General features: G+C 43.4%; 1 protein-coding gene across 2 annotated transcripts in view; it reads right to left on the bottom strand.

The window, feature by feature from the left end:
- The window catches only part of EDARADD (EDAR associated via death domain), an 86979-nt gene that overhangs the window by 40445 nt on the left and 21894 nt on the right, over positions 1-24640 (bottom strand). For both annotated transcript variants that reach the window (XM_050770285.1, XM_050770296.1), the window contains exon 4: positions 13025-13083. In XM_050770285.1, coding sequence (XP_050626242.1) covers positions 13025-13083 — 59 coding nt within the window. The remainder of the gene's footprint in view (positions 1-13024; positions 13084-24640) is intronic.

Genomic DNA, 24640 nt, shown 5'->3' with positions numbered 1-24640 from the left:
ATGCTAATGATCACCTGAGCCTTCAGCAAGTTGTAATCTTTCTGCTGATGGAGGGTCTTGCCTTGATGTTGATGGCTGCTGACTGATCAGGGTGGTGGTTGCTGAAGATTAGGGTAGAAGTGGCAATTTCTTTAAAAATACAATAATAAAGTTTGCTGCATCAATGGACTTTTCATTTCACAAAAGATTTCTCCGCAGCATATGATGCTGTTTGAGAGCATCTAACCCACAGTAGACATTCTTTCAAAACTGAAGTCAATTCTCTCAAGCCCTGCCACTGCTTTATGCATTATTTATGAACTAAGTTGATGTACTATTCTAAGTTTATGTACTACTCTAAAGTCTTCGTTGTCTTTTCAACAGTGTTCACAGCATTTTCGCCAGAAGTAGATTCCATCACAAGAAACTACTTTCTTTGCTCATCCGCAAGAAGCAACTATTCATCCATTCAAGTTTTATCATGAGACTGCAGAAATCCAGCCCCATCTTCAGCACCACTTCTAATTTTAATTCGCTTGCTATTTCTACTATATCTGCAGTTACTTCCCCCACTGAAATCTTGAACCCCTCAAGGTCCTCCATGAGGGCTGGAATCAACTTCTTCCAAACTCCTGTTAATGTTGATATTTTGATCTCCTCTCATGAATCATGAATACTCTTAATAGCATCTAGAATGGTGAATCCTTTCCAGAAGGTTTTCAATTTACTTTTCACAGAACCATCAGAAGAATCACTACATTTAGCCTTACCAAATGTATTTATTAAATAAGTCTTGAAAGCCAGAATTATTTCTTGGTCCATGGGGTGCTGTATTAGTCCATTTTCTGTTACTCATAACAGAATATCTGAAAATGTGCAACTTATAAAGAAAAGGAATTTATTTCTTACAGTTCTGGAGGCAAAGAAGTCCCAGGTTGAGGGGCTGCATCTGGTGAGGGCCCTCTTGCTGGTGGGGCCTCTACTGAGGCAGTGCAGGGTATCTCATGGCAAAGGAACTGATCATGCTAACATGGTAGCTTCTCCTTCTTAGGAAACCTTCAGTTCCCTTCCCATGATAACTCATTAATCCATAAACCCAGTAATCTGTGAACGGATTAATCCATTCATGATGCCAGAGCCCTCATGATCCAATCACCTTTTAAAGGCCCCACTTCTCTCAACTACTACATGGGGGATTAAATTTCAACATGAGTTTTGGAGAGGACAAATATTCAAACCACAGCAGCTGCGCTATGGATATTGTGTCAGCAGGCATGAAAACAACATTAATCTCCTTGTATATCTCCACCAAAGCTCTTGAGTGACCAGGAACATTGTCAATGAACAGTAATGTGTTGAAAGGAATCTTTTTGATTGAGCGATAAGTCTTAACAGTGGGCCTAAAATATTCAGTAAACCATGATATAAACAGATGTGTTGTTAGCCAAGCTTGGTGTTTTATTTACAGAGCATAGCACAGACAGAGTAAATTGAGGCTTATTCCAAGGGCACTGTGATTTTCAGAATGGTCAATGATCATTAGCTTCAACTTAAGGTCATCAGCTGCATTAGCCCTTAACAAGAGAGTTAGCCTCTCCTATAAAGTTTGAATCCAGGAATTGACTTCTCCTCTCTAGCTAGGAAAGTCCTAGATGGCCAGGCTTGGTGGCTCATGGCCAGGCACAGTGGCTCACGCCTGTAATCCCAGCACTTTGGGAGGCTGAGGCGGGAGGATCACTTGAGGTTAGGAGTTTGAGACCAGTCTGGCCAACAAGATGAGACCTTGTCTCTACTAAAAATACAAAAAATAGCTGGGCATGGTGGTGCATGCCTGTAATCACAGCTACTTGGGAGGCTGAGGCACGAAAATCACTTGAACCCTGGAGGTGGAGGTTGCAGTGAGCTGAGATCGCGCCCCTGCACTCCAGTCTGGGCGACAGAATGAGGCTCTGTTTCAAAAAAAAAAAAAAAAAAAGGGAAGTCATAGGTGGCATCTTCTTCCAGTAAAAGGCTGTTTCGTCTACACTGGAAATCTGTTGTTTAGTATAGCTACTTCATCAATGATGGTAGCTCCATCTTCTGGATCACTTGCTGCAGCTTCTCAGCACTTGCTGCTTGTTTTATCTTGCACTTTTATATTACGGAGATGGTTTCTTTCCTTAAACTCATGAACCAACCTATGCTAGCTTCAAACTTCGCTTCTGCAGCTTCCTCAATTCTCTCAGCCTTTATATAATTAAAGAGGGTTAGGAGTCCGGGCACGGTGGCTCATGCCTATATTCCCAGCAATTTGGGAGGCCGAGAAGTGTGGATCACTTGAGGTCAGGAGTTCAAGACCAGCCTGGCCAATATGGTGAAACCTTGTTTCTACTAACAATACAAAAATTAGCCAGGTGTGTAATCCCGGTAATCCCAGCACCTCAGGAGGCTGAACCAGGAGAATCACTTGAACCCAGGAGATGGAGGTTGCAGTAGTGGAGATTGCGCCATTGCACTCCAGCTTGGGCAATAGAGCAAGACTTCATCTAAAAAAATATATATCTATATATTCTAATATAATATAATATTATAACATGTATTTTTGTATTGATTTATCATACATTATATATATAAATAATTATATATAATATATATAAATATACATAAATAATATATATAATTATATAATATATAATATATTTATATATTTATATTATATAAAATATCTATAATATATATTATAAAATATATAACATATATTATAAAATATAAAATATATTATATATTATATATTATAAAATATGCTTATATATTTTATATATTTATAATATTGTATAATATATAATATTCCTTTACTTTTACTTCTTTACTGGAAAAAGATGCCATCTAGGACTTTCTTCTTTATATATATATATATATATATGTAAATGAAGAGAGTTAGGGCCTTACTCTGGGTTAGTCTTTGGCTTATGGGAATGTTGTGGGTGGTTTGATTTTTTATCTAGACCATTAAAACATTCTACACCATTAAAACATTCTAGACCATTTTATCTAGACCATTAAAACATTCTAGACCATTAAAACATTCTAGACCATTTTATCTAGACCATTAAAACATTCTAGACCATTTTATCTAGACCATTAAAACATTCTCCATATCAGCAATAAGATAAGCATAAGATAAGAATAATGGCTTTCTTATCATTTGTGTGTTCACTGGAGTAGCCCTTTTAATTTCCTTCAAGAATTTCTCTTTTGCATTCATAACTTGGCTGTTTAGCATGAGAGACCTGACTTTCAGCCTATCTTGGCTTTTGATATGCCTTCCTCTCTAAGCTTAATTATTTCTAGCTTTTGATTGGAAGTGAGAAATATGTAACTCTTCCTCACTTAGAGCCCATCGTAGGGTTATCAATTGGCCTAGTTTCAATACTGTTGTGTCTCAGGGAATAGAGAGGCCCAAGGAGAGGGAGACAGAGGAATGGCCAGTCATCGGAGCAGTCAGAACACACACATTTATCAATTAAGTTCACTGTCTTATATGGGTGCAGTTCATGGTGGAGCTGTGCATGAGTGGGGGCAGGGAGTGAATGGGAAATTTGTGCACCTTTTGCTCAATTTAGCTGTGAACCTAAAAATTCTCTAAAAACATAAAGCGTATTAAAAATAATAATAAAAGAATCAACTATGGATGATGTGCCGGGAGTGGGAAAATGATAGCATTAGGTAATTCACCAATTAGATAATCAGCCCTCAGAGGATTAAATGACATGGGGTCTTCAGTTTTTGTTGATCAGACTCTGTGCTTGCTTTTCCTACTGCCCAAACAAGTGGTTTTTCTATTTTCGACAGTGGTCTGCACCACAGCCCTGGTCACCAGCGGGGATTCTCTGAAGCAGACCTTCAGCCCTTCCCTCCACTTCTGTCCCAGCGTCTGCCAGACACCAAAGCAAGTCTTTATCTCTCCCTGAAAATGCGCTGTTGTTATATTGTAAGGTTCTTGTTTTACTTTGTTTTCAAACATTGTTGTGGATTGACCCGTGTCTCCACACAATTCCCATGTTGGCATCCTAACCCTCAGTACTTTAGAATGTGACTGTATTTTGAAATGGGGTCCTTACAGAAGTAATCAAGTTAAAATGAGGTCATTGGGGTGGACTCTAACTCAGTATGACTGGCTTCCTTATGAAAAGGGGAAATTTGGACACAGACAGACAAAAAAAGAGGGAAAACTATGTGAAGAAACACAGGGAGAAGCCAGGCAGCTACAAGCCAAGAAGAGAGGCCTGGAGCAGGTCCTTCCCTCACAGCCCTCAGAAGGAACCAACCCTGGGTGGGGCACGGTGGCTCACGCCTGTCATCCCAGCACTTTGGGAGGACGAGGTGGGTGGATCACCTGAGGTCAGGAGTTCAAGACCAGCCTGGCCAACATGGTAAAACCCCGTCTCTACAAAAATACAAAAATTAGCCGGGCATGGTGGCATGTGCGCATGATCCCAGCTACTCTTAGAAGGCTGAGGTGGGAGAATCGCTTGAACCAAGGAGGCAGAAGTTGCAGTGAGCTGAGATCACACCACTGCACTCTGGCCTGGGTGACAGAGCAAGTCTCAAAAAAAAGAAAAGAAGGAACCAACCCTGCCAACACCTTGAGCTCAGACTTGTAGCCTCCAGAGCTATGAGATGATGGTAAGTTTAAGCCACTTCATTTGTGGCACTTTGTTATGGCAGCCCTAATACACTAACACCAACATATTAGAACTGCACTCTCCCCTCTTCCTTCTCCCTGCCACAATCCAAATCCCAAACCCTTGGGATTACATCCCTGGGTGAGTGCAATAGCCCTCAGGCTCTCCTGGCCTCAGTCTTTCTTCCTATCTAATCTCTAGACCATCCTCTGCTAGGATGCCCTTTCTAGAACTCTGCCTCTTTACCCCATCATTCCACCGTCAGACTTTCAGGAAATTTCCAGGGTGTGGGACATCAAGTTCACACTCTTCCATCCTGGCATTCAAGACTTCCATTTGAACAACTCTTCCCAAAGTAGTATTTAGAGGAAACGTGAGATGCAGGGGACATTTAACAGGTATGCCCCGGGGGTTGGGAAAACAAGTATTTCTCTGTTCAACTAAGCTTACCTGTCGATCAGGTGTTCTCTCTATCTTTTGCCTTTAGGGATATGTGCTGAGCTTCTCTAAGAGGGGGATTTTCTTAGTGTACTTGCCTATGGAGCTTCTGTTATTGGAGCATCCGTAAACACTTCCACTCACCCTTCCCAGTTGGAGAGTTTCAATGCCAAACTTGACTGTAAGTTCTAGGTATTCACTATTGTATCCGCAGTCCCTAAGGGAGTGCAGGTAATACATTCTTGGCGCTGAAATACTTGAAAGATGGAGGGATGAATGGATGTTTCACCATCTACTATCTCGCAATCTATTTCACATTTATCAAATACTGTCATACCATTGCCTATTTCACGCAGGTCTCTGCCTCCCTGCTGTATGAACAGAGTAAACTCTTTAGCCCCCTAATAACTCTGCTCCATTTCCTCCCTCCTGTCCCAACCAAATGCCATGATTCAAGCCACAACACCAGCTTCACATCAACTAACTCAACTTCTTGCCTTTGCATCCAAAAAGAATATTTCTAACTTTCCCCATCCAACCTTCTTTGAGTCCTGCCTCTGAAAAAGAGTTAAGATTCTTATTTATTTATTTATTTATTCATTTATTTGACAAGATCTTGCTCTGTCACCCATGCTGGCATGCAGTAGCACAATCACAGCTTACTGCAGCCTCAACCTCCCAGACTCAAGTGATTCTCCCGCCTCAGCCTCCCAAGCAGCTGGGACTACAAGTGTGCACAACCACACCTGGCTAATTAAAAAGAAAGTTTTGGTTGGGTACAGTGGCTCACACCTGTAATCTCAGCACTTTGGGAGGCCGAGGTGGGGGGATCACCTGAGGCCAGGAGTTCGAGACCAGTCTGGCCGACACGGTGAGACCTATGGTGGTCTCTACTAAAAATGCAAAAATTAGCCGGGAGCAGTGGTGCACGCCTGTAGTCTAAGCTACTTGGGAGGCTGAGGCAGGTAAATCGCTTGAACCCAGGAGGTGGAAGTTGCAGTGAGCTGAGATCACACCACTGCACTCCAGCCTGGGCGACAGAGTGAGACTCCATCTCAAAAAAAGAAAAAAGAAAGAAAGAAATTTTTTATAGAGATGGGGTCTCACTTTATTGCCCAGGCTTGTCTTGAACTCCTGGTCTCAAGCAATTCTCCTGCCTCAGCCTCCCAAAGTGCTGGGGTTACAGGCCTGAGTCACCATGCCCGGCTGAGGTTCTTACTTTCAAAATGCAATATTCATCTCTCCGTGCCTTTGATGACTCTTATTTATCAAAATTACGTGTGCGTATTTCTTGACTTCCTTGCCAGGTTACAGATTCCTTGAGGAAAATTTAGTGTTGTGTGTTCTCTACCAAACATACGTATCAATAAATATTTGCTCAGAAAATGAATCCCCTTTACCTTCTATAGGAAAACATCCCATGTATTATCCCCCTTCTCGCCATTATTTGTAATCCTCCACTCCTGCTGATCCTTTTTCTTTCTAAAATCCTGAAGTTTCTCACCCTGAAAAGTAAAAAGGAAGCCTTTTCTGTATTTTTCAATACCTTCAAATAACATTTTAATATGTTTCTTTGCTACCTTAATGAATTTCTGGATAGAACTGCATAAGCATTCTCGTACTCACTTCTTAACTCTTGCAAGTAAATCCAATGACGTCTTGGTAGGTCTCCCTCTTGACCACACGGTGCCTCCTGCGGGTGGTGACTATTCCTTCCCCGACACGTGAGGCAATGTCCTTCCCTGGCTTTTCCCTTTCTTTATTCAATACATAGTTATTGAGACCTACTATGTAGTAGGCATTGAAGATACAATTATGAACAAAAAGACACAGGAGTCCCTCCCTCAAGGAGCATAGCCTAATCAATGGGCGAAGACAATGAAATAGTCAGCAGACATGTGGCTATGAACTAGGATCAGTACTATGAAGGAAAGAATCGTTGCCTTGACCACAGATGGCTTTCTTCTCTGGCTATTCCTCTAGTTACCCCTGAGCTCCTTTCTTCCTCTGGCCTCCAAAAGTAAGTGTTCCTCAAGGTTCCATCTTGGTTCACTTGTCTGCTTTCCTATAAGGACGAATTTCCTTGACAGTCTCATCCATGCCTCGGGCTTCAACTATAACCTCCCAATGCATGAATCCTAAGCACAGTACCTAGTGCTGTGTCATCCACACAAGCAGTCTCACTGGCACAACAAATCTCACATACCCCAAACTCCACACACCTTTATCTCCTCTTTCTTAACCAGCCAACCAAGAAAATTCAGTCCTAACAACACACACACACATCTGATGGTCTTCTTCCTGAATTCTCTATTGATCTTGTCAATAGCATCCTTCTCCCAGGCAGAGGCTTAAAATCCAGTCTCATCTTCGTTCAAGTCCCCCTGGGATCCCAGATAAGGTCATGAGAAAATCACTGAAAATCCCCAATACCTTCCACCACCTACGCCTCTCCGGCATTCAAGGCTCTGGTGCCCTGGTCTCAACTTATCTTCCAGCCTCATCACCTAAGATCTCTCAAGCCAAGTTCACTCTGTCACAGACTCTCCCCTCAGATCCTCTGTCTATACTAGGGGTGTCCAATATTTGGGCTTCCCTGGGCCATACTGGAAGAAGAATTGTCTTGGGCCACACGTAAAATATACTAACGCTAATGATAGCTGAAGAGCTTTAAAAAATTGCCAAAACCCCGGCACAGTGGCTCACGTCTGTAATCCTAGCACTTTGTGAGGCTGAGGCGGGTAGGTCACTTGAGGTCAGGAGTTCGAGACCAGCCTGGCCAACATAGCAAAACCCTGTCTCTACTAAAAACACAAAAAAATTTAGCTGGGTGTGGTGGTGCGCACCTGTAATCCCAGCTACTAGGGAGGCTGAGCCAGGAAAATCGCTTGAACCCAGGTGGCGGAGGTTGCAGTGAGCTGAGATCACACCACTGCATTCCAGCCTGGGAGACAGAGTAAGATTCCATCTCAAAAAAAAAAAAGCAAAAAAAAAAATTGCAAAAACACTCATAACGTTTTAAGAAAGTTTACAGATTAGTGTTGGGCTGCGTTCAAAGCTGTCCTGGGCCACATATGGCCTGCAGGCCACGGGTTGGACAAGCTTGGGCTATACCATTCCACCTACTAGGAGGGCTCTGGCTCCGGCCCTCAGACTCGCATCCTAGAATCTATTTCTGTGTTAGATGGGCATACCATGCTGCCATTGACTGTGACATCATCATGACCGTGACATCATCATGGCCATAGAGCAACAGGATGGCAAAACCATGGAGCAAACTGGATAAAATGTTTCTGAATTATTAAACAACAAAAGCAGGATATGGAACAATATCAAATTATTTGCAGGGTTTTTTTGGGGGGTTTTCTGTTTGTTTTTGATTTTTGAGATGGAGTCTCACTCTGTGGCCTAGGCTGGAGTACAGTGGTGCAATCGGCTCACCACAACCTCTACCTCCTGGGTTCAAGCGACGATCCTGCCTCAGCCTCCAGAGTAGCTGGGATAACAGGCACCCACCACCACGCCCGGCTAATTTTTGTATTTTTAGTAGAGACAGGGTTTCCGTTTCCCCATGTTGGCCAGGCTGGTCTCAAACTCCTAACCTCAGGTGGTCCACCTGCCTCGGCCTCCCAAAGTGCTGGGATTATAGGCATGAGCCACTGCGCCCAGGCTTATTTGCAGTTTTTATAATTATACATACAAAAATGTACAAAGGAATACAACGAAGTAACAAAAATAGTTGTATTCAAGTGGTGAAACGGGCAATGCGCCTTTCATTGATCTAGAATCTAAATTTTATATAGTATGCTTTTTAAAGTAACCCTTTTAGAATCATTTTAGATTAACAGAAAATTTGAGAAGACAGTGTAAAGAATTCCTATATATATATATCCTACCCCCGGTTTCTCTTATTATGAACATCTTACATTAGTGGAATATGTTTGTCGCGAGTAAATGAGCCAATAACTTAATGATACTGTAGTTTCTTCCTCTTTTTTGAGAGAGAGTCTTGCTCTGTCACCCATGCTGGAGTGCAGTAGCAAAATCACAGCTCACTGCAGCTTCAGCCTCCCAGGCTCAAGCTGAGCATGATCTCAGCTCACTGCAACCTTCCCCTCCTGAGTTCATGCCATTCTCCTGCCTCAGCCTCCCGAATAACTGGGATTACAGGCGCCCACCATCATGCCCGGCTAATTTTTGTATTTTTAGTAGGGACGGGGTTTCACCATGTTGGCCAGGCTGGTCTAGAACTCCTGATCTCAGGTGATCTGCCCACTTTGGCCTCCCAAAGTGCTGGGATTACAGGCATGAGCCACCGAGCCGGACTGTAGTTTCTTAATGTAGTTTCTAAAACTAAAAAAACTTGTTTTGTAACCCAAATAAACAACAAAGAAGACAATGTCATTCTTTTCATAACTTCTAACTCCAACTTAGTACCCTAATATTTATTATTTTTCTTATTTTTGTTTTATTACCTTAGATTCCTCTTGGCATGGATTCTTGGCTACAAATTGGAACTAATTTTTTTTTTTGGGGGGGTAACAGGGTCTGGCTCTGTCTCCCAGGCTGGAGTGCAGTGGCACGATTTCCGCTCCCTGCAACCTCTGCTTCCCAGGTTTAAGCAATCCTCTCACCTCAGCCTCCTGAGTAGCTAGGACCACAGGTGTGGTTAATTTTTGTATCTTCTGTAGTTTGAGGTTTTGCCATGTTGCCCAGGCTGGTCTCAAACTCCTGGGCTCAAGTGATCTGCCCACCTTGGCTTCCCAAAGTGCTGGGATTACAGGCGTGCACCTCTGTACCCAGCTGGAACAAATTTTTGCTTTACTTTCATTTGCCATATGCTTGTGCATGTAGTTAAAGTAATTAAAACTTTATTGATTGATAAAGGTCCTAGGAAATGTTTTCTTTAACGTAAAGTATGGAAATTGTTTACATATCTGAGCCTTACGCACATCCAAGAATCAAACTGTGTGTGTACCGCCTCTCCAACAACTCTATAAGGTCTGCCTGGGGTCTCATCTTCCACCACCTCCTTCTCCTGTATTTTTTATGTCCAAGAATACCCAGTTCACATTGGTCTTAGAGTATATCCTCAATAAATACCAGTTGTAGTAAGTTGTAGAAGTTGAATAGTTCTAGTAGATGGGGTATTGATTTTAAATAACTAAAAATATAGGGTTCTTTCTGAAACTCTACTTGAGACGTCAGACCTTATTGTTTTGTTTCGTTTAAGAGCCAGGTCTTGCTATGTTGCCAGACTAGCCTCAAACTCCAACTCTCAAGCGATCCTCCCACCTCAGTCTCCTGAGTAGCTGGGACCCCAGGCATGTGCGACCATGCCTGGCTTAGACTTTAACTTTTGATGCTAGGACACTACCATGTTGTTCCTCAGCATCATTCAAAAAAGGAAGCTAAAATTAATCCTTAGTAGGAGTAGATTTTAGTTCTTAAATTACAAAAATCACTAAAAAGGCAGATAATAATTATTCTAAAGAACATACTTCCAGCTTGCTTTTGTTTTATTTATTTATTTATTTTAAGACAGAGTCTCACTCTGTCACCTAGGCTGGAGTGCAGTGGCACAATCTCGGCTCACTGCAACCTCCACCTCCTGGTTCAAGCAATTCTCCTGCCTCAGCCTCCCAAGTAGTTGGGATTACAGGTGCCTGCCACTGCACCCTGCTAATTATTGTAGTGTTAGTAGAGACAGGGTTTCACCATCTTGGCCAGGCTGGTCTTGAACTCCTGACCTCGTGATCCACCTGCCTCGACCCCCCCGAGTGCTGGGATTATAGGCATGAGCCACCGAGCTCGGCCTCCAGCTTGCTTTTAATGTCTGAACTATAGAGTGGAGTGTGGGTTGTTTTCTTCTTTTAAACGTTTCTCCCTGGTGAAGTTTCTTTGTTCTAACTGCCAAGTTCATTTCAAAGAATCCTTCTGAGTATCTAGCAGTTAAAACAAATCCTATAGATTATACAAGGAAATAGTCAACGGAAGCAGCCAGCTGCTTATAGTACTACTTTTTATAGGACAAGAAGACATTTGTTTTAAAACAGAACTTTAAAAATCTCAAAGAGGTCATTCCCCTATTTTTTTAGTTGATAAATATATTTTCACCTTTTAGGACAGTATTTACTTGATATAGCCAAAATTATAACACTGAAATTAGGGAAAATGCTGAACAGTGTGCTAACATATATTCTGTACCTCATCTTAAGTGGTTTTGGAAAATCCCTAAAAGTAAAGTACATGAAAAACTTAGCATTCTTTTATCTTCAAGGAAGTCTACATGCTACCAAAAAAATTTGAGGAGCAAAACTTTGTTTAAAAATTAGGATAATGAGAAGAACAAATTTATACTTTCAGTTTACTAAACTAGTTTAAATTCGGTAAGTACAGAAGCCCATTATTAGATTGTAATTTCAAGGAAAATGTTGAGTATCAAGAGTAAAGTCAAGTCTGATATTCACAATTAACGGCTGAAGATTCCCCGAAACAAAGTTAAAAGTAGCACCACTGACCATTTTCAAGAGTTATGTGTTTTAATTTAAATTGCTTATTTTATCAACTATTGTGTAACTTCTCTTTATTACAGAGGTGATTTGACTACCCAACAATGTTACTATTAAAGACTTTATTACAGACTGATGTTTTTAAAGCAAGACTAGGCAAAACTTGTTACAAATTAACTTGATGTTATATATAGAAGGAGCAGAACTGAATCAGCCTATTTGAGGCAAGACATGCCTTTGAGATATCGAATGCTGTAAATATAGTTAAGCAACTCTGCTAATGAGCTTTGGGAGAGAACAGAGGTGGCTTGGACAGTACAAGTAACTGACCAAGGAAGTCCCCAGAAAGATGTATATCAAAAGGTGGAACAGTGGAATGACAGGCAATTCTCAATTTTTTGTATGTACCTTTTTGCACAATCTGAACTTTAACATGATGAACATTCTGGTCAGGTGCAGTGGCTCACGCCTGTAATACCAGCACTTTGGGGGGCCTAGGTGGACAGATCACTTGAGGCCAAGAGTTTGAGACTAGCCTGGCCAACATGGCAAAACCCTATCTCTACTAAAAATACAAAAAATAAAAATAAAATATTAGCCGGGCGTGGTGGCGGGCGCCTGTAGTCCCAGTTACTCGGGAGGCTGAGGCAGGAGAATCACGTGAACCTGGGAGGTGGAGCCTGCAGTGAGCCGAGATCACACCACTGCACTCCAGCCTGGGCGACAGAGCGAGACTCCGTCTCAAAAAAAAAAAAAAAAAAAAAAAATTAGCCAGGCATGGTGGCACACACCTGTAATCTCAGTTACTCAGGAGGCTGAGGCACAAGAATCTCTTGAACCTGGGAGGCAGAGATTACAGTGAGCCAAGATCACACCACTGCACTCCAGCCTGGACAACAGAGTGAGATTCTGTCTCAAAAAATAAATAAATAAATAAAAATTTTAAAAAATAACATTCTTTTATAATCATAACACAATAAATATTTCCTTTTTTGTAAAAGGATAATAGAAATAATATGTTAAAGTTTGACATCTGATATCTAAAAAAATTAAAGTTTTATAAAGCATTACAAAAGTATTATATTAGAGTATCTAGTTTTGTTGTGTCTTAAAGAATTTGCCCATCCCCAGGGTGCCAACTGCATTAGAAAGAAAGCAGCTCTCCTTTCTAACTCACCAGCATTGATTTTCTGTTGCTGGCATGTAGACAAGTATTTCAAAAAATGAGTGAAAGCTACAATACTTATTAGAAGTAAAAAAGTTCTAAAGATATGCTGCTTTACTAGGATGCTTAGAGACCATTTGCAAACCCTGTATATGATCTAGAAATCCTGTTTTTCATTTTTTATTTGTAAAGTTCTATAATTCTCAAAACATTTTAGGTGGGTTATCATGTACCTAAGGGTAAAATATAGTTGAAATTATTCTTACCTGATTTTTCATATCTGAATTTGGTGGGCAGTTCAAAGTAATCGTATTACATTCTTCAGCTAGGGGAAAAAAAAAAAAAAGAAAGAAAGAAACAAAGTGTGATTTTAAAAAGCACACACTCCATGGTGTAAGACCTAAAATTAAGGCTCAGTATCACATGCTGCCTTGGCACCTGGTAAAATCAGAAGGGCTGGACTACAAACTCCTCTCCAAACTCTGCTCTTAAGGATAAGATCCCCCTGCTAAACAATACTCCTTACCAAGAGATTAGGCACAATTCCTGCTTATTTTTTATTTATTTTTTTAAAATAAGAGACAAAGGTGGGCGAATCATCTGAGGTCAGGAGCTCGAGACCAGCCTGACCAATATGGTGAAACCTCGTCCCTACTAAAAACACAAAATTAGCCGGGCGTGGTGGCGCATGCCTGTAATCCCAGCTGCTCGGGAGGCTGAGGCAGGAGAATCGCTTGAACCCAGGAGGCGAAGGTTGCAGTGAGCTGAGATCGTGCCATTGCACTCCAGCCTGGACAACAAGAGCAAAACTCCCAACTCAAAAAAAAAATAAAAATAAGAGATAGAGGGTCTCACTCCGTCATCCAGGCTGGAGTGCAGCTCACAGTAACTTGGAGCTCCTGGGCTCATGTGATCCTCCCGCCTCAGCCTCCCAAGTGTCTGGGAAGATAGGCATGTGCCACCACACCCAGCGAAGGAAGATATAGGGTCTCACTGTGTTGTCCGTGCTGGTTTCGAACTCCTGGCCTCAACTGATCCTCCTGTCTTGGCCTCCCAAAGTGTTGGGACTACTAGCGTGAGCCACTGTGACTGCCCCCTGCTTATCTTTGGGTAGTGGGTTTCAGTTTCCTGCCAACCTGTGGAATTATTCCCACAGGCTGATCATGTCCTCCCATGGGAACCAGAAGGCAGCCCACCCTTTTGATGCCACAGTGTTTGCCTCACACAGCCCACGGTTTTTTGCTCTGCTCTCAGGTACAACATCTGTGTCTCCCTGCATGGCTCTGTGTGATGGGCAGTGTCCTCCTCCCCTGGGCTGTCAGCATATGTGACTCATAAACTGCTGCTGATCTTGTCTCTCCAGTGTTGGGTGTGTGTGTGTGTCCATCCCCATAATCCTAGAGCAGGGGTGAGGAGAAGGTGATCAAAACAACTGGAGTGATAGCCAGGAGTGGTGGCTCGTGCCTGTAACGACAGCTACTCAGGAGGCTGAGGCAGGAGGATCACTTGAGACAGGAGTTTGAGGGCAGCCTGGGCAACACAGTGAGACCCGATCTCAAAAAAATTAAAAATTAGCCAGGCATGGTGGTGTGTGCCTGTAGTCCCAGCTACTTGGGAGGCTGAGAGGGGAGGATCGCTTGAGCCCAGGAGTTCAAGGCTGCAGTGAGCTCTGATCATGCCACTGCACTCCAGCCTGGGGGACAGAATGAGACCCTGTCTCCAAAAAAAGAAACAACTGGCGTAATGAACAGGATGACCCAACCACAATCAAGGATATTTGGTCAGATTTCATTAACTGCTCTCGGCTAACCAACTTCACTAATACCATGCAGGCTGCCTGGGATGGAATTGACGATTACCAGAAGATTTGCATTCTGGCCTATGCAATGCTGTGTTGTCTCTGTTGATTGCTTGCTATCTCATCCCAAGATGAAAACTGTTGTGAACTGACTGGACCCCAGTGCTGTCAGGTTGGGCCTGTGTTTGGCAGGTGGTCTCTTGAGGCTCCCATCTGTAAAGACGGTGGTAGCACAACCCCCTAACCGGTTGCTGCTTAAGTCCCACTTATCGAGGGATAGGTGCAAGCTCTCTTAGCAACACAACTAGCCTGGTGACCATCACTGGCCACTTGGGGCAGCTGTACAGACACTGTTTGTGAATGTGCATCCCCAGGTCAGCCATGGGGATGGTCCTTTGCAGACAGAGGTTTGCAGAAAGGAAGGAGAGAAACCAGGGAATTCCCCAGGGGAGTTTCCCTTGTGCCCTGGTTGCTGTTAAGGCCGAGGGCATGACCCTGCCTATCCCCTCAGCTGCTGCTTCCCTTGCTGCTGCCCATGTGTTCTCCTGACCCCCAGGGGCATCGAGGTGCACAGCCACGGCGGTCTGTGGCCCAGGTGCTAATGAAGAAAGAAAAGGGGAAAAAGTATTTAGTACTCAACTGCTCTCTTGGCACACAGCCCCTGGCGAGAGCACCCAGCTGTGCTCAGCGCTGCTGCTTCCAACACACCAAATAGCTCATCTTGCCATAGGGGGTTTAATGTCCCCACCTGGGCCACAGACAAAACCACCTGACTGGATGAGGACCCCATCCCCAGGGAGACCGACTGGCATTCCCTGGAGGAAGAGGTGGCTGCCTGCGACGGGGTCCACCTGGCTCCCAACCCTCTGCTCATAACCTCCCAGAAGGTCCCTGTCACAGATGATCATATGAAGACAAAAACTGAAAGCCACAACTTTTTGTCGCTAGAAATCCAAAATATTCTGAGGGCATTTGTACAAGAGAGAAAAAATCCCTAAACAGATTAGTTAATTAATTAAAGAAAACCCTCATGGCAGAAAAGACAAAGCCGTAGCAGAGTCCCTCCACCTCTGGGTTACAGGCCAGCACTCTTCCATTGGGCTGGACCACGCTGCAGCTTATGCCCCTATTGCAACAAAGATCCTGATCCTCCGAGTTGTAGGGAAAACTCCTGGTAGCCCCGGGGCACAGTAAAAGGGTTAATTCACCCTGACATAAGCCCACAATTTTTAAACTACATGACAGCAACCACTGCCACAGGGAAGGCCCCACCCCTGATTATACGATTTGCGGTTCTCCGTGGGAAGAAATTTATCAATGTGAGCAGAGTAGAGAAGACCGCCCCTGCCAAAAGTATATACAGTGACCATAAAAAGGGAATGAAAGAAAGATAAAAAGAAACCTGGACACAAAGGAGAAGACAGGCCGGGTGTGGTGGCTCACACCTGTAATCCCAGCACTTGGGAGGCTAAGATGGGAGGGTGGCTTAGGGGTCCGGAGTTCAAGATCAGCCCAGGCAACAGCGCAAGACCCTATCTCTACAAAAAAATTTAAAAATTAGTTGGGCCTGGTGTCACATGCCTATTGCCCCAGCTACTTGGGAGGCTGAGGTGGGAGGATCACTTGACTCCCAGAGGTCAAGGCTGCAGTGATCTGTGATCACACCCCCGCACTCCAGCCCTGAGTGACAGAGCAACGTCCTGTCTCCTGAAAAAAAAAAAAAAAAAGAAGAAGATGCTTCACGGTGGATTACTACAATTTTATTTTATTTATTTATTTTTTGAGACAGAGTCTTGCTCTGTCACCCAGGTTGGAGTGCAGTGGCATTATCTCAGCTCACTGCAACCTCCATTTCCCAGGTTCAAGTGATTCTCCTGCCCCAGCCTCCCAAGAAGGTAGGATTACAGGTCCTCACCACCACACCCAGCTAATTTTTGTATTTTTAGTAGAGACAGGGTTTCACCATGTTGTCTAGGCTGGTCTTGAACTCCTGACCTCAGGTGATCTGCCCACCTCAGCCTCCCAAAGTGCTGCGATTACAGGCATGAGCCACCGCATCCAGCTGGATTACTACACTTTTATTGCTGTGGTCCCATCCCTTAAGGCTTCCATACCCCATGCCCAATATGATTGGAAAACACCGACTCCATCCAATTAGTGACCAGAAAATATTTTGCTATTACAGATTTGCCTGAAATGTTCTGCTCAGTGCCTATCACAATAGTCTCTCAGTCAAAGTTTGCCTTCATCTGCAAAGGGACACAATACATATTTACAAGGCGCCGATGGGGCCTTTCAAGAGCCTGGTCATCACACATGGGCTTTGTAGGCAAGATCTAACTGCATCCCCCTTTCTCAGCCTCATGAGTGTGATGACATTACATGGATGAGATTCTCCTCTGAGGACATTCTCACTTGACATTCTCATGCAGGCCACGCAGTACAGTACTCACAACAATGCTCACGGAAAGAGATGGGCCACTGCCCCCACACACAGGGCAAGGCCCTGCCACTGTGGTGAAATTTCTAAAAATTACTTGGTAAACTAAGGGCTGCTCCCACGCAGACACTGTCAATAAAGAGTATTGACCCTTTCTGCACCCACAATGTGAATACAAGTCTAGTATTTTTTAGTTCTTTTTTGGGTTCTGGTGGCAACATATTTCTCATTTACAAATTTAGTCCCATTGATGCCAGTACTTGCAAGTTAGCTCAATGTAAATTTGAGCCCCTCTAATAAAAGTCTACAGCAGGCAGTCCCATTAGGACCCCTAGAGATTTCTACACTGCAGGGGCTTCAGCAACCTCCTCGCATTCCCCCTGAAGTCTCTGGACCACCCATGACAGCTGAAAGTTGTCCACAGGCTTTTGACGCAAGAAACTGCCCTCCTAGGCTCTGTTCTATACATTATTAGAGCAGCATCTGCTAGCTGCATACTGGGCTCTCTTGGAAATAGAGGCTGTCATTAAACCCTAGCTGTGCCCCTCCACACTGCTCTGTCCATTATGTCTTGGGTCATGGAAGCAAAATCCTGCAAGCTCCGCATGGTTACCAAGGCCTCCTTGATACAGGATGGAGCCAAACCCGGGCCCTCTGGCATATTCCATCTGCAGGAAGGGGTGGCGTCCCCCATCCCTCACCAGAGCCCGTGGTGCTGGAAAAAGTCACCCCTCTTGCAGACTTCTAGGTTATCTGGGGAGCCCCTTCAAAACAACTGGGTGAAAAGCAATGGGAATTTGTAGACTTTACAGATGACATCACCCCCATCATGCACGATGAAGCTCAGTGGATAGCTGCTGCTTTCCATCCCTTAACCAGCATATCCCTGATAAAGGAGGGACCCAAGGTTAGCAAAACTGGTCAAACTTCAGGCAGTCATCTTATTGCTGGATGTCCTGGCCAACAAATTGCCCCATCTGCACAGTTTTTATAAACTCTTGGACCATTGCCTAAGAGCTGCATCCTTTGTGGTAAGGAACTCTCAGAATCTCTTGCTTCAAATACACCCAAACTATAAATCAAAGAAACAGATGTCCCTACGTACAGCAAGGCCATAATACGAGGCTTCAGTAGAACATTTCTGGTCCCCCTTGGAGTCCCACATATTACTGACAGTGAACAAGACACTCATTTTTCTTCTGAGAATATACAATGCCGGGTTCTTAAGCCATTCAATGAAACTTTCACCTCCCCTCTCTTATCAGGCAGCAGGTTCAATTGAGAGGCATAATGAAATCTTCAAGGAACTCCTATGTAAGTTACTGGGTGTCACTACTGCCACAGGCCTTAATGAATCTAAATCCACAACCTCTGGGGACATGTACTCCCTACTCAACCGCCTTTACTGGCCATCGTGGGACACCTCTAAAGTTCATGTTTTTGGTGATAGTCTCACCATGTGGCCCTCTCCCTCCTGGTCAAGTGCCTTCCTTGCTTCTTAGTGGGGCACTTCTATTCCCTAGAAGTCTCAGCCATCATCAAGGTTTAAATTTATGCCATGGCATCCAGGGGTGAACTGCTGTATAAGACCTAACATTGAGGCTCAATTTATGTGATGCCCTGACACTGGTAGAACCTGGAAGGGCTCACACCTGTAAGCCCAGCACTTTGGGAGGCCAAGGCGGGTGGATCATTTGAGGTTAGGAGTTTGAGACCAGCCTGGCTAACATGATGAAATCCCATCTTTACCAAAAATACAAAACTTAACTGGGCGTGGTGGCTCACGCCTGGAATCCCAGCACTTTGGGAGGCCAGGGCGGGTGGATCATTTGAGGTTAGGAGTTCGAGATCAGCCTGGCTAACACGGTGAAACCCCATCTTTACTAAAAATACAAAACTTAACCAGGCATAGTGGCTCACGCCTGGAATCCCAGCACTTTGGGAGGCCAGGGCAGGTGGGTCATTTGAGGTTAGGAGTTGGAGACCAGCCTGGTTAACATGGTGAAACCCCATCTTTATTAAAAATACAAAACTTAACCAGGAATAGTGGCTCACACCTGTAATCCCAGCACTTTGGGAGGCCAAGGCGGGTGGATCATCTGAGGTCAGGAGTTGGAGACCAGCCTGGCCAACATGGTGAAACCCCATTTTTACTAAAAGTACAAAACTTAACCGGGCGTGGTGGCTCACACCTGTAATCCCAGCTACACAGGAGGCTGAGGCAGGAGAATTGCTTGAACCCAGGAGGTGGAGGTTGTAGTGAGCCAAGATCGTGCCACCGCACTCCAGGCTGGGTGACAGAGTGAGACTTCATCTCAAAAAAAAAAAAAAAAAAAAGAACTGGGAAGGTCCTGAATGGCTTAACCACAAGTTCCCCTTGCCACTCTGCTCCCATAGAGAAAGTCCCCTAGCCAAAAAATGCCCCTTACCAAGGGGACCAGGCACAGTCCTTGTTCTCTTTTTGTAAAGGGCTTCATTTCCCCCGACTCCATGGACTTACTCAAACAAGTCAATCACATTCTGCATGACAACCAGGAGGCACCCCACCCTCTTAATACTATAAAGACTGTCTGACAGCCCCTGGTTGTTTGCTCTGCTCTTAAGTGCAACCCCCCTGTGGCCCTGCGTGATGCACAGTGTCCTCCTCTCCCAGGCTGAGTATACATGACTCATAAATTCCTGTCGATCTCATCTGTTCAGTGTTGAGTGTTATGTGTTTGGCCATCCCTGTAACCCTAAGATGGAATCCCTCCCTCACCAACGGGGTGAAGAGGAGACAATCAAAACACATTCTCGCCTGGTGGGTTGCGGTGGCTCATGCCTGTAATCCCAGCACTTTGGAAGGCTGAGGCAGGTGGATCACCTGAGGTCAGGAGTTCGAGACCAGCCTGGCCAACATGGTGAAACCACGTCTCTACTGAAAATACAAAAATTAGCTGGGTGTGGTGGCGCATGCCTGCAATCTTATGAACTCCAGCCTAGGAGACAGAGGGAGACTCTATCTCAAAAAAAAAAAAAAAAAAAAAAAAAAATCCCCTGATTAACAACATGATATTAAATTCCACTGTATTCATTTGTCTGTCATTTTATTAAGCCTTTCAGACAGTAGAGAGTGGGATTATACTTGTCCCAACAGCTCACCCTCCTAAAGGTCAGACCTAAACCACTTTGGTTCTCTTGTTCAAGTTCAGGTTGCCAGCAAAAAGCAAAGGAACTTAAAACTCATGTTAAACATTTAACATCTTTCCATATGAATTGCTAGGAAGCAACTTCCATTCCAAAGTTGTGTTAACTTCACAGTTTCCCTACCAATGGTGAAGATGGTACAAAACAGCTTAAAAACTGATTTTGTTCCATCAGATTCTAATCTTTAGTCACAGAATTCAAGGCCATACTCTAAACTTTAAAGTTGGCAGAAATATATTATAAAAGAAATTTTAGTATCATGTAAAATTTTAAAGTTATTTAGCCTTAAATACAGAACCATTTAACTCAGGGTTGAAAAGTCAGGATGAAGTAAGGGATTGATTGATTAAGTCATTTGTTTTTTACATTCATTAGCAGTCTTTTTTATTTTATGTGTTTATTTATTTTGAAACAGAGTCTCACTTCGTTGCCCAGGCTGGAGTGCAGTGGCATGATCTCAGCTCATTGCAATCTCTGCCTCCCAGGTTCAAGCGATTCTCCTGCCTCAGCCACTCCAGTATCTGGGATTACAGGTGCATGCCACCACACCTGACTAATTTTATCTTTGTATTTTTAGTAGAGACGGGGTATCGCCATGTTGACCAGGCTGGTCTGGAACTCCTGGCCTCAAGTAATCCAGCCACCTTGGCCTCCCAAAGCTCTGGGATTACAGGTGTGAGTCACCGTACATGCATTGGTATTCATTCACCTATTATGCACTGAGCTGCTAGACTGGTTCAAATAAAAGACCATGTGTATTCATTGTCTCACACACAATTCTGACTAGAATAAAAGACTTTCTTTTCATAATAGTATGATCTGAGAAACTGAAGCTAAAAGTGTGGCCTTTGCCTAAGGCTGTGTATGTCATCTTTTTACAGCTACAGCGGTTGCCATCTGACCCAGGTTTGTGTCCCTCTCAGCTCTCCTGCCTCTCAATCAGAGTGCTGGGCTCTCCCCCAGACCTCCTTAGTTGGAATCTCCAGGGGTGCACACGTCTGCATTGTTGATAAGCATCCCCACATTCTGATGCACACTGAAGGGTCATTCATCACAGCCCAATGTAATAAGCATGTGACTTCAATCACAGTCATTCCCACAATGTCAAAATTATTAACCCAGATTTCTTTAAAGTGTTTTTTTTTTTTCTCAATATGAGAAGTTGAGTTTTTTGTTTTGTTTTAGTTTTGTTTTTGTTGAGATGGGGACTCACTGTCACCCAAGCTATAGTGCAGCGGCACAGTTATAGCTATAGCTCACTGCAGCCTCGAACTCCAGGCTCAAACGATCCTCCAGCCTTAGCCTCCCATGTAGCTGGGACTATAGGTGTGCACCACTACACTCAGCTAATTAATTTTTTTTTTTTTTTGTATAGATAGGAGTCTCACTATGTTGCTCAGGCTGGTCTCAAACTCCTAGTCTCAAGTGGTCCTCCTGCCTCAGGCTCCTGAAACACTGGGAAAGAATTTGAATTTAATAGCAACTTTTCTCAGGTGGTTTTCCAAATGCTCCCATGGTCACAGTCTTCTCCCTCCCCTCTATCCTCTTATACATAAAAGATTAAAAAATGTTTTGGAGAGTTGTTTCCATTGTATTCTTGCCATAACTGGGAGGGGAGGGCACACTGATTTTTGGTTTACTGTAACAGAAGATTCCCAAGAGGGTCTCTGTCAAGGCTTGGGGGACAGGGGCAGGGAGTGTATTTATTGAACAAGCAGGATGAGAACACACAGCACACCATGCAGGTGGGAGGATGCGGAGTTTCCCATGAGAACAGGGACAACTCTTCCCATGGCATCACTATCAATCCGTGAGGTAGGAAATCATATCAAATACAACATATTGGCTTCCTAGTTTTAGGACAGACATTTCTACTTTTGAATTATTTAGCGATTTCCTGGTACTCGTTTATTTTCTCTTCACGTGTTCAAACTGAACTACTCCTTCATAGTTAATTAGATTGTTAATGTAATTAACAATGTTAATTACATTGCTCTAAAAGGCATCCCCAAACAGCATCTATGCTTAAGTTCAAGTTCCTCAAACTTCTTAAGGTAGCATTAGTCTACCTTACTTCGGTGGGCTCACGCCTGTAATCCCAGAACTTTGGGAAGCTGAGATGGGTGGATTGCTTGAGGTCACGAGTTTGAGACCAGCCTGGCCAACATGGTGAAACCTCCTTTCTACTAAAAAATACAAAAATTAGCTAGGTGTGGTGGTGGGCGTCCGTAGTCCCAGCTACTTAGAAGGCTGAAGTGAGAGAATTGCTTGAACCTGGGAGGCAGAGGTTGCAGTGAGTTGAGATCATGCCACTGCACTCCAGCCTGGGTGACAGAGCAAGACTCAGAAAAAAAAAAAAAGAGGCCGGTGCGGTGGCTTACACCTGTAATCCCAGCACTTTGGGAGGTCGAGGTGGGTGGATCACGAAGTCAGGAGATCAAAACCATCCTGGCTAACACAATGAAACCCCGTCTCTACCAAAAATACAAAAAATTAGCTGGGCTTGGTAGCCAGTGCCTGTAGTCCCAGCTACTCGGCAGGCTGAGCCAGGAGGCAGAGCTTGCAGTGAGCTGAGATCACACCACTGCGCTCCAGCCTGGGTGACAGAGCGAGACTCCATCTTAAAAAAAAAAGAAAAAAAGAAAAGAAAAGAAAAAAAAAAGTCTACCTTACTTCTCTTTAACTTCTAAATACACTATAATATTTTTGAATGATCAAAGAAAAGAGCAAGGACACGAGAGGAAATGAAGATGATAAAATCTTGTTAGATTCATGTATTTAAGTGTAATTTTCTCCCATTATGAATAGTGGCTCAAAAATCAAAATTCCTTTTTCAAACACATTTTTCTCTCAAAAATGTGAACAGTCACATTCCCTTCAGAACAATTAAGCAGCAGCTTCTATGAGATACTGGGAATCATGTGATGGAAAGTAAACCTCAATCTCACCAGTTCTTAGTACCCGCAGACTCACAGAATGGCCATCAGAAAAGAGCCCCAAACAAAATGAACCCCCGAAAACTGTAAAATCAGGGGGTGACTGCTTGAGATGGAAGCTCTGCATTTATGCCCAATGAGAAAACAGATATAATTTATATTAACACATTTCACCTCAAAAACAGATGCTGATCACTGAAATTACACTAGATTTCCACAGCTGATTATTAAACCACATTATTCAAAACCAATCTATTCTGGCCACTGTTAAAGGTTTATACTCTCTGTGAATAATGTAGGAATATGCTAGCAGTATGAAAGAGATTTTGTGAAACTGTTAACGCTAATTACAAATGATGCTTCTAGTAAATAAAGCTGGCCTCCTTAAAACTCACTTAAATGTTGGCGTCCTAGTCTTTCCTTTATAGAATTAAATTACAATTGCTTTTAAGTCTATAAATCAGTCTCTTTGTTAATTCACGTGGATTTTTCTTTCCCTAAAAACAATTTATTTATTTATTTATTTATTTATTTATTTATTTATTTATGAGACAAGGTCTCATTCTGTCACCTAGGCTGGGGTGCAGCCCAGGAGGTTCATGCCTCACTGTAGCCTCAACCTACCAGGCTCAGGTGATCCATCCACCCCAGCTTCCCTGGTAGCTGGGATTACGGCACATGTCACCACGCTTGGCTAATTTTTTATAGTTTTTGGATAGACGGGGTTTCACCATGTTGTCCAGGCTGGTCTTGAACTCCTGGGGTCAACTGTGAGCCAAGGCACCCAGCCATAAACAACTTGAATGGGAAAATTACCATAATGTCTAATGATAGTATTGGTCCCACTAGTGACATCAAAGAAAAATACTAGCAGACATCAAATTGTTATATTGTTGAGTGCAAATGCAGGAGTAAGTTTTTAAACTTCCAGACATGGTTCATTTACTTATAAAATGATGTATTTCTTTGGAAATAAGAAATTATGCACTTAATAATAATGTTCACCCCAATCTGTTCCTTGATCTAAGAAAAAAATACTATTCAGCATGAATAAGGACAAAGGAAAGACCGAGGGTATGGTTTTCACATTCATGTTACTTATAAATTCATTAAGGTTTTGTAGAACTCAAATTCTAGGAGAAATCTGATGATACAATTACTGTATTATCAGGTTGCTAGGCAACAATCTTTTTCTTTCAAAACAGGAAATCCACTTAAGAGTGACAAAAAAAGATATTGAGCCCGATGGCACCACGACATTCAATGCTAGGGCCACTGCAGCTCCGTCTTTTTCTAAGACAGTTTCACTTTGCCACTCTGACTGAAAGCTTGATTTTTCACACTTCTTCAGCCGGATTTCCCTGCACCCCTGTCTGGTGCTCACAAGTGCCAGGCACCATTCTCGATTTATTTCATTGAATTCTCACCAGCACCCTGGGAGGTGGACAGTAACCTTGTCCTTCCTGCTGCGCTGAGGAGGAAACAGAGACCCTGAGACCTGAAGCCACTTGCTGAGGCCACT

This window comes from Macaca thibetana, chromosome 1 (genome assembly GCF_024542745.1).
Source record: "Macaca thibetana thibetana isolate TM-01 chromosome 1, ASM2454274v1, whole genome shotgun sequence".
In the NCBI taxonomy this organism is placed as follows: domain Eukaryota; kingdom Metazoa; phylum Chordata; class Mammalia; order Primates; family Cercopithecidae; genus Macaca; species Macaca thibetana.
The sequence above is the reverse complement of the archived record's forward strand: the minus strand, read 5'-3'. Positions and strand labels throughout refer to the sequence as shown.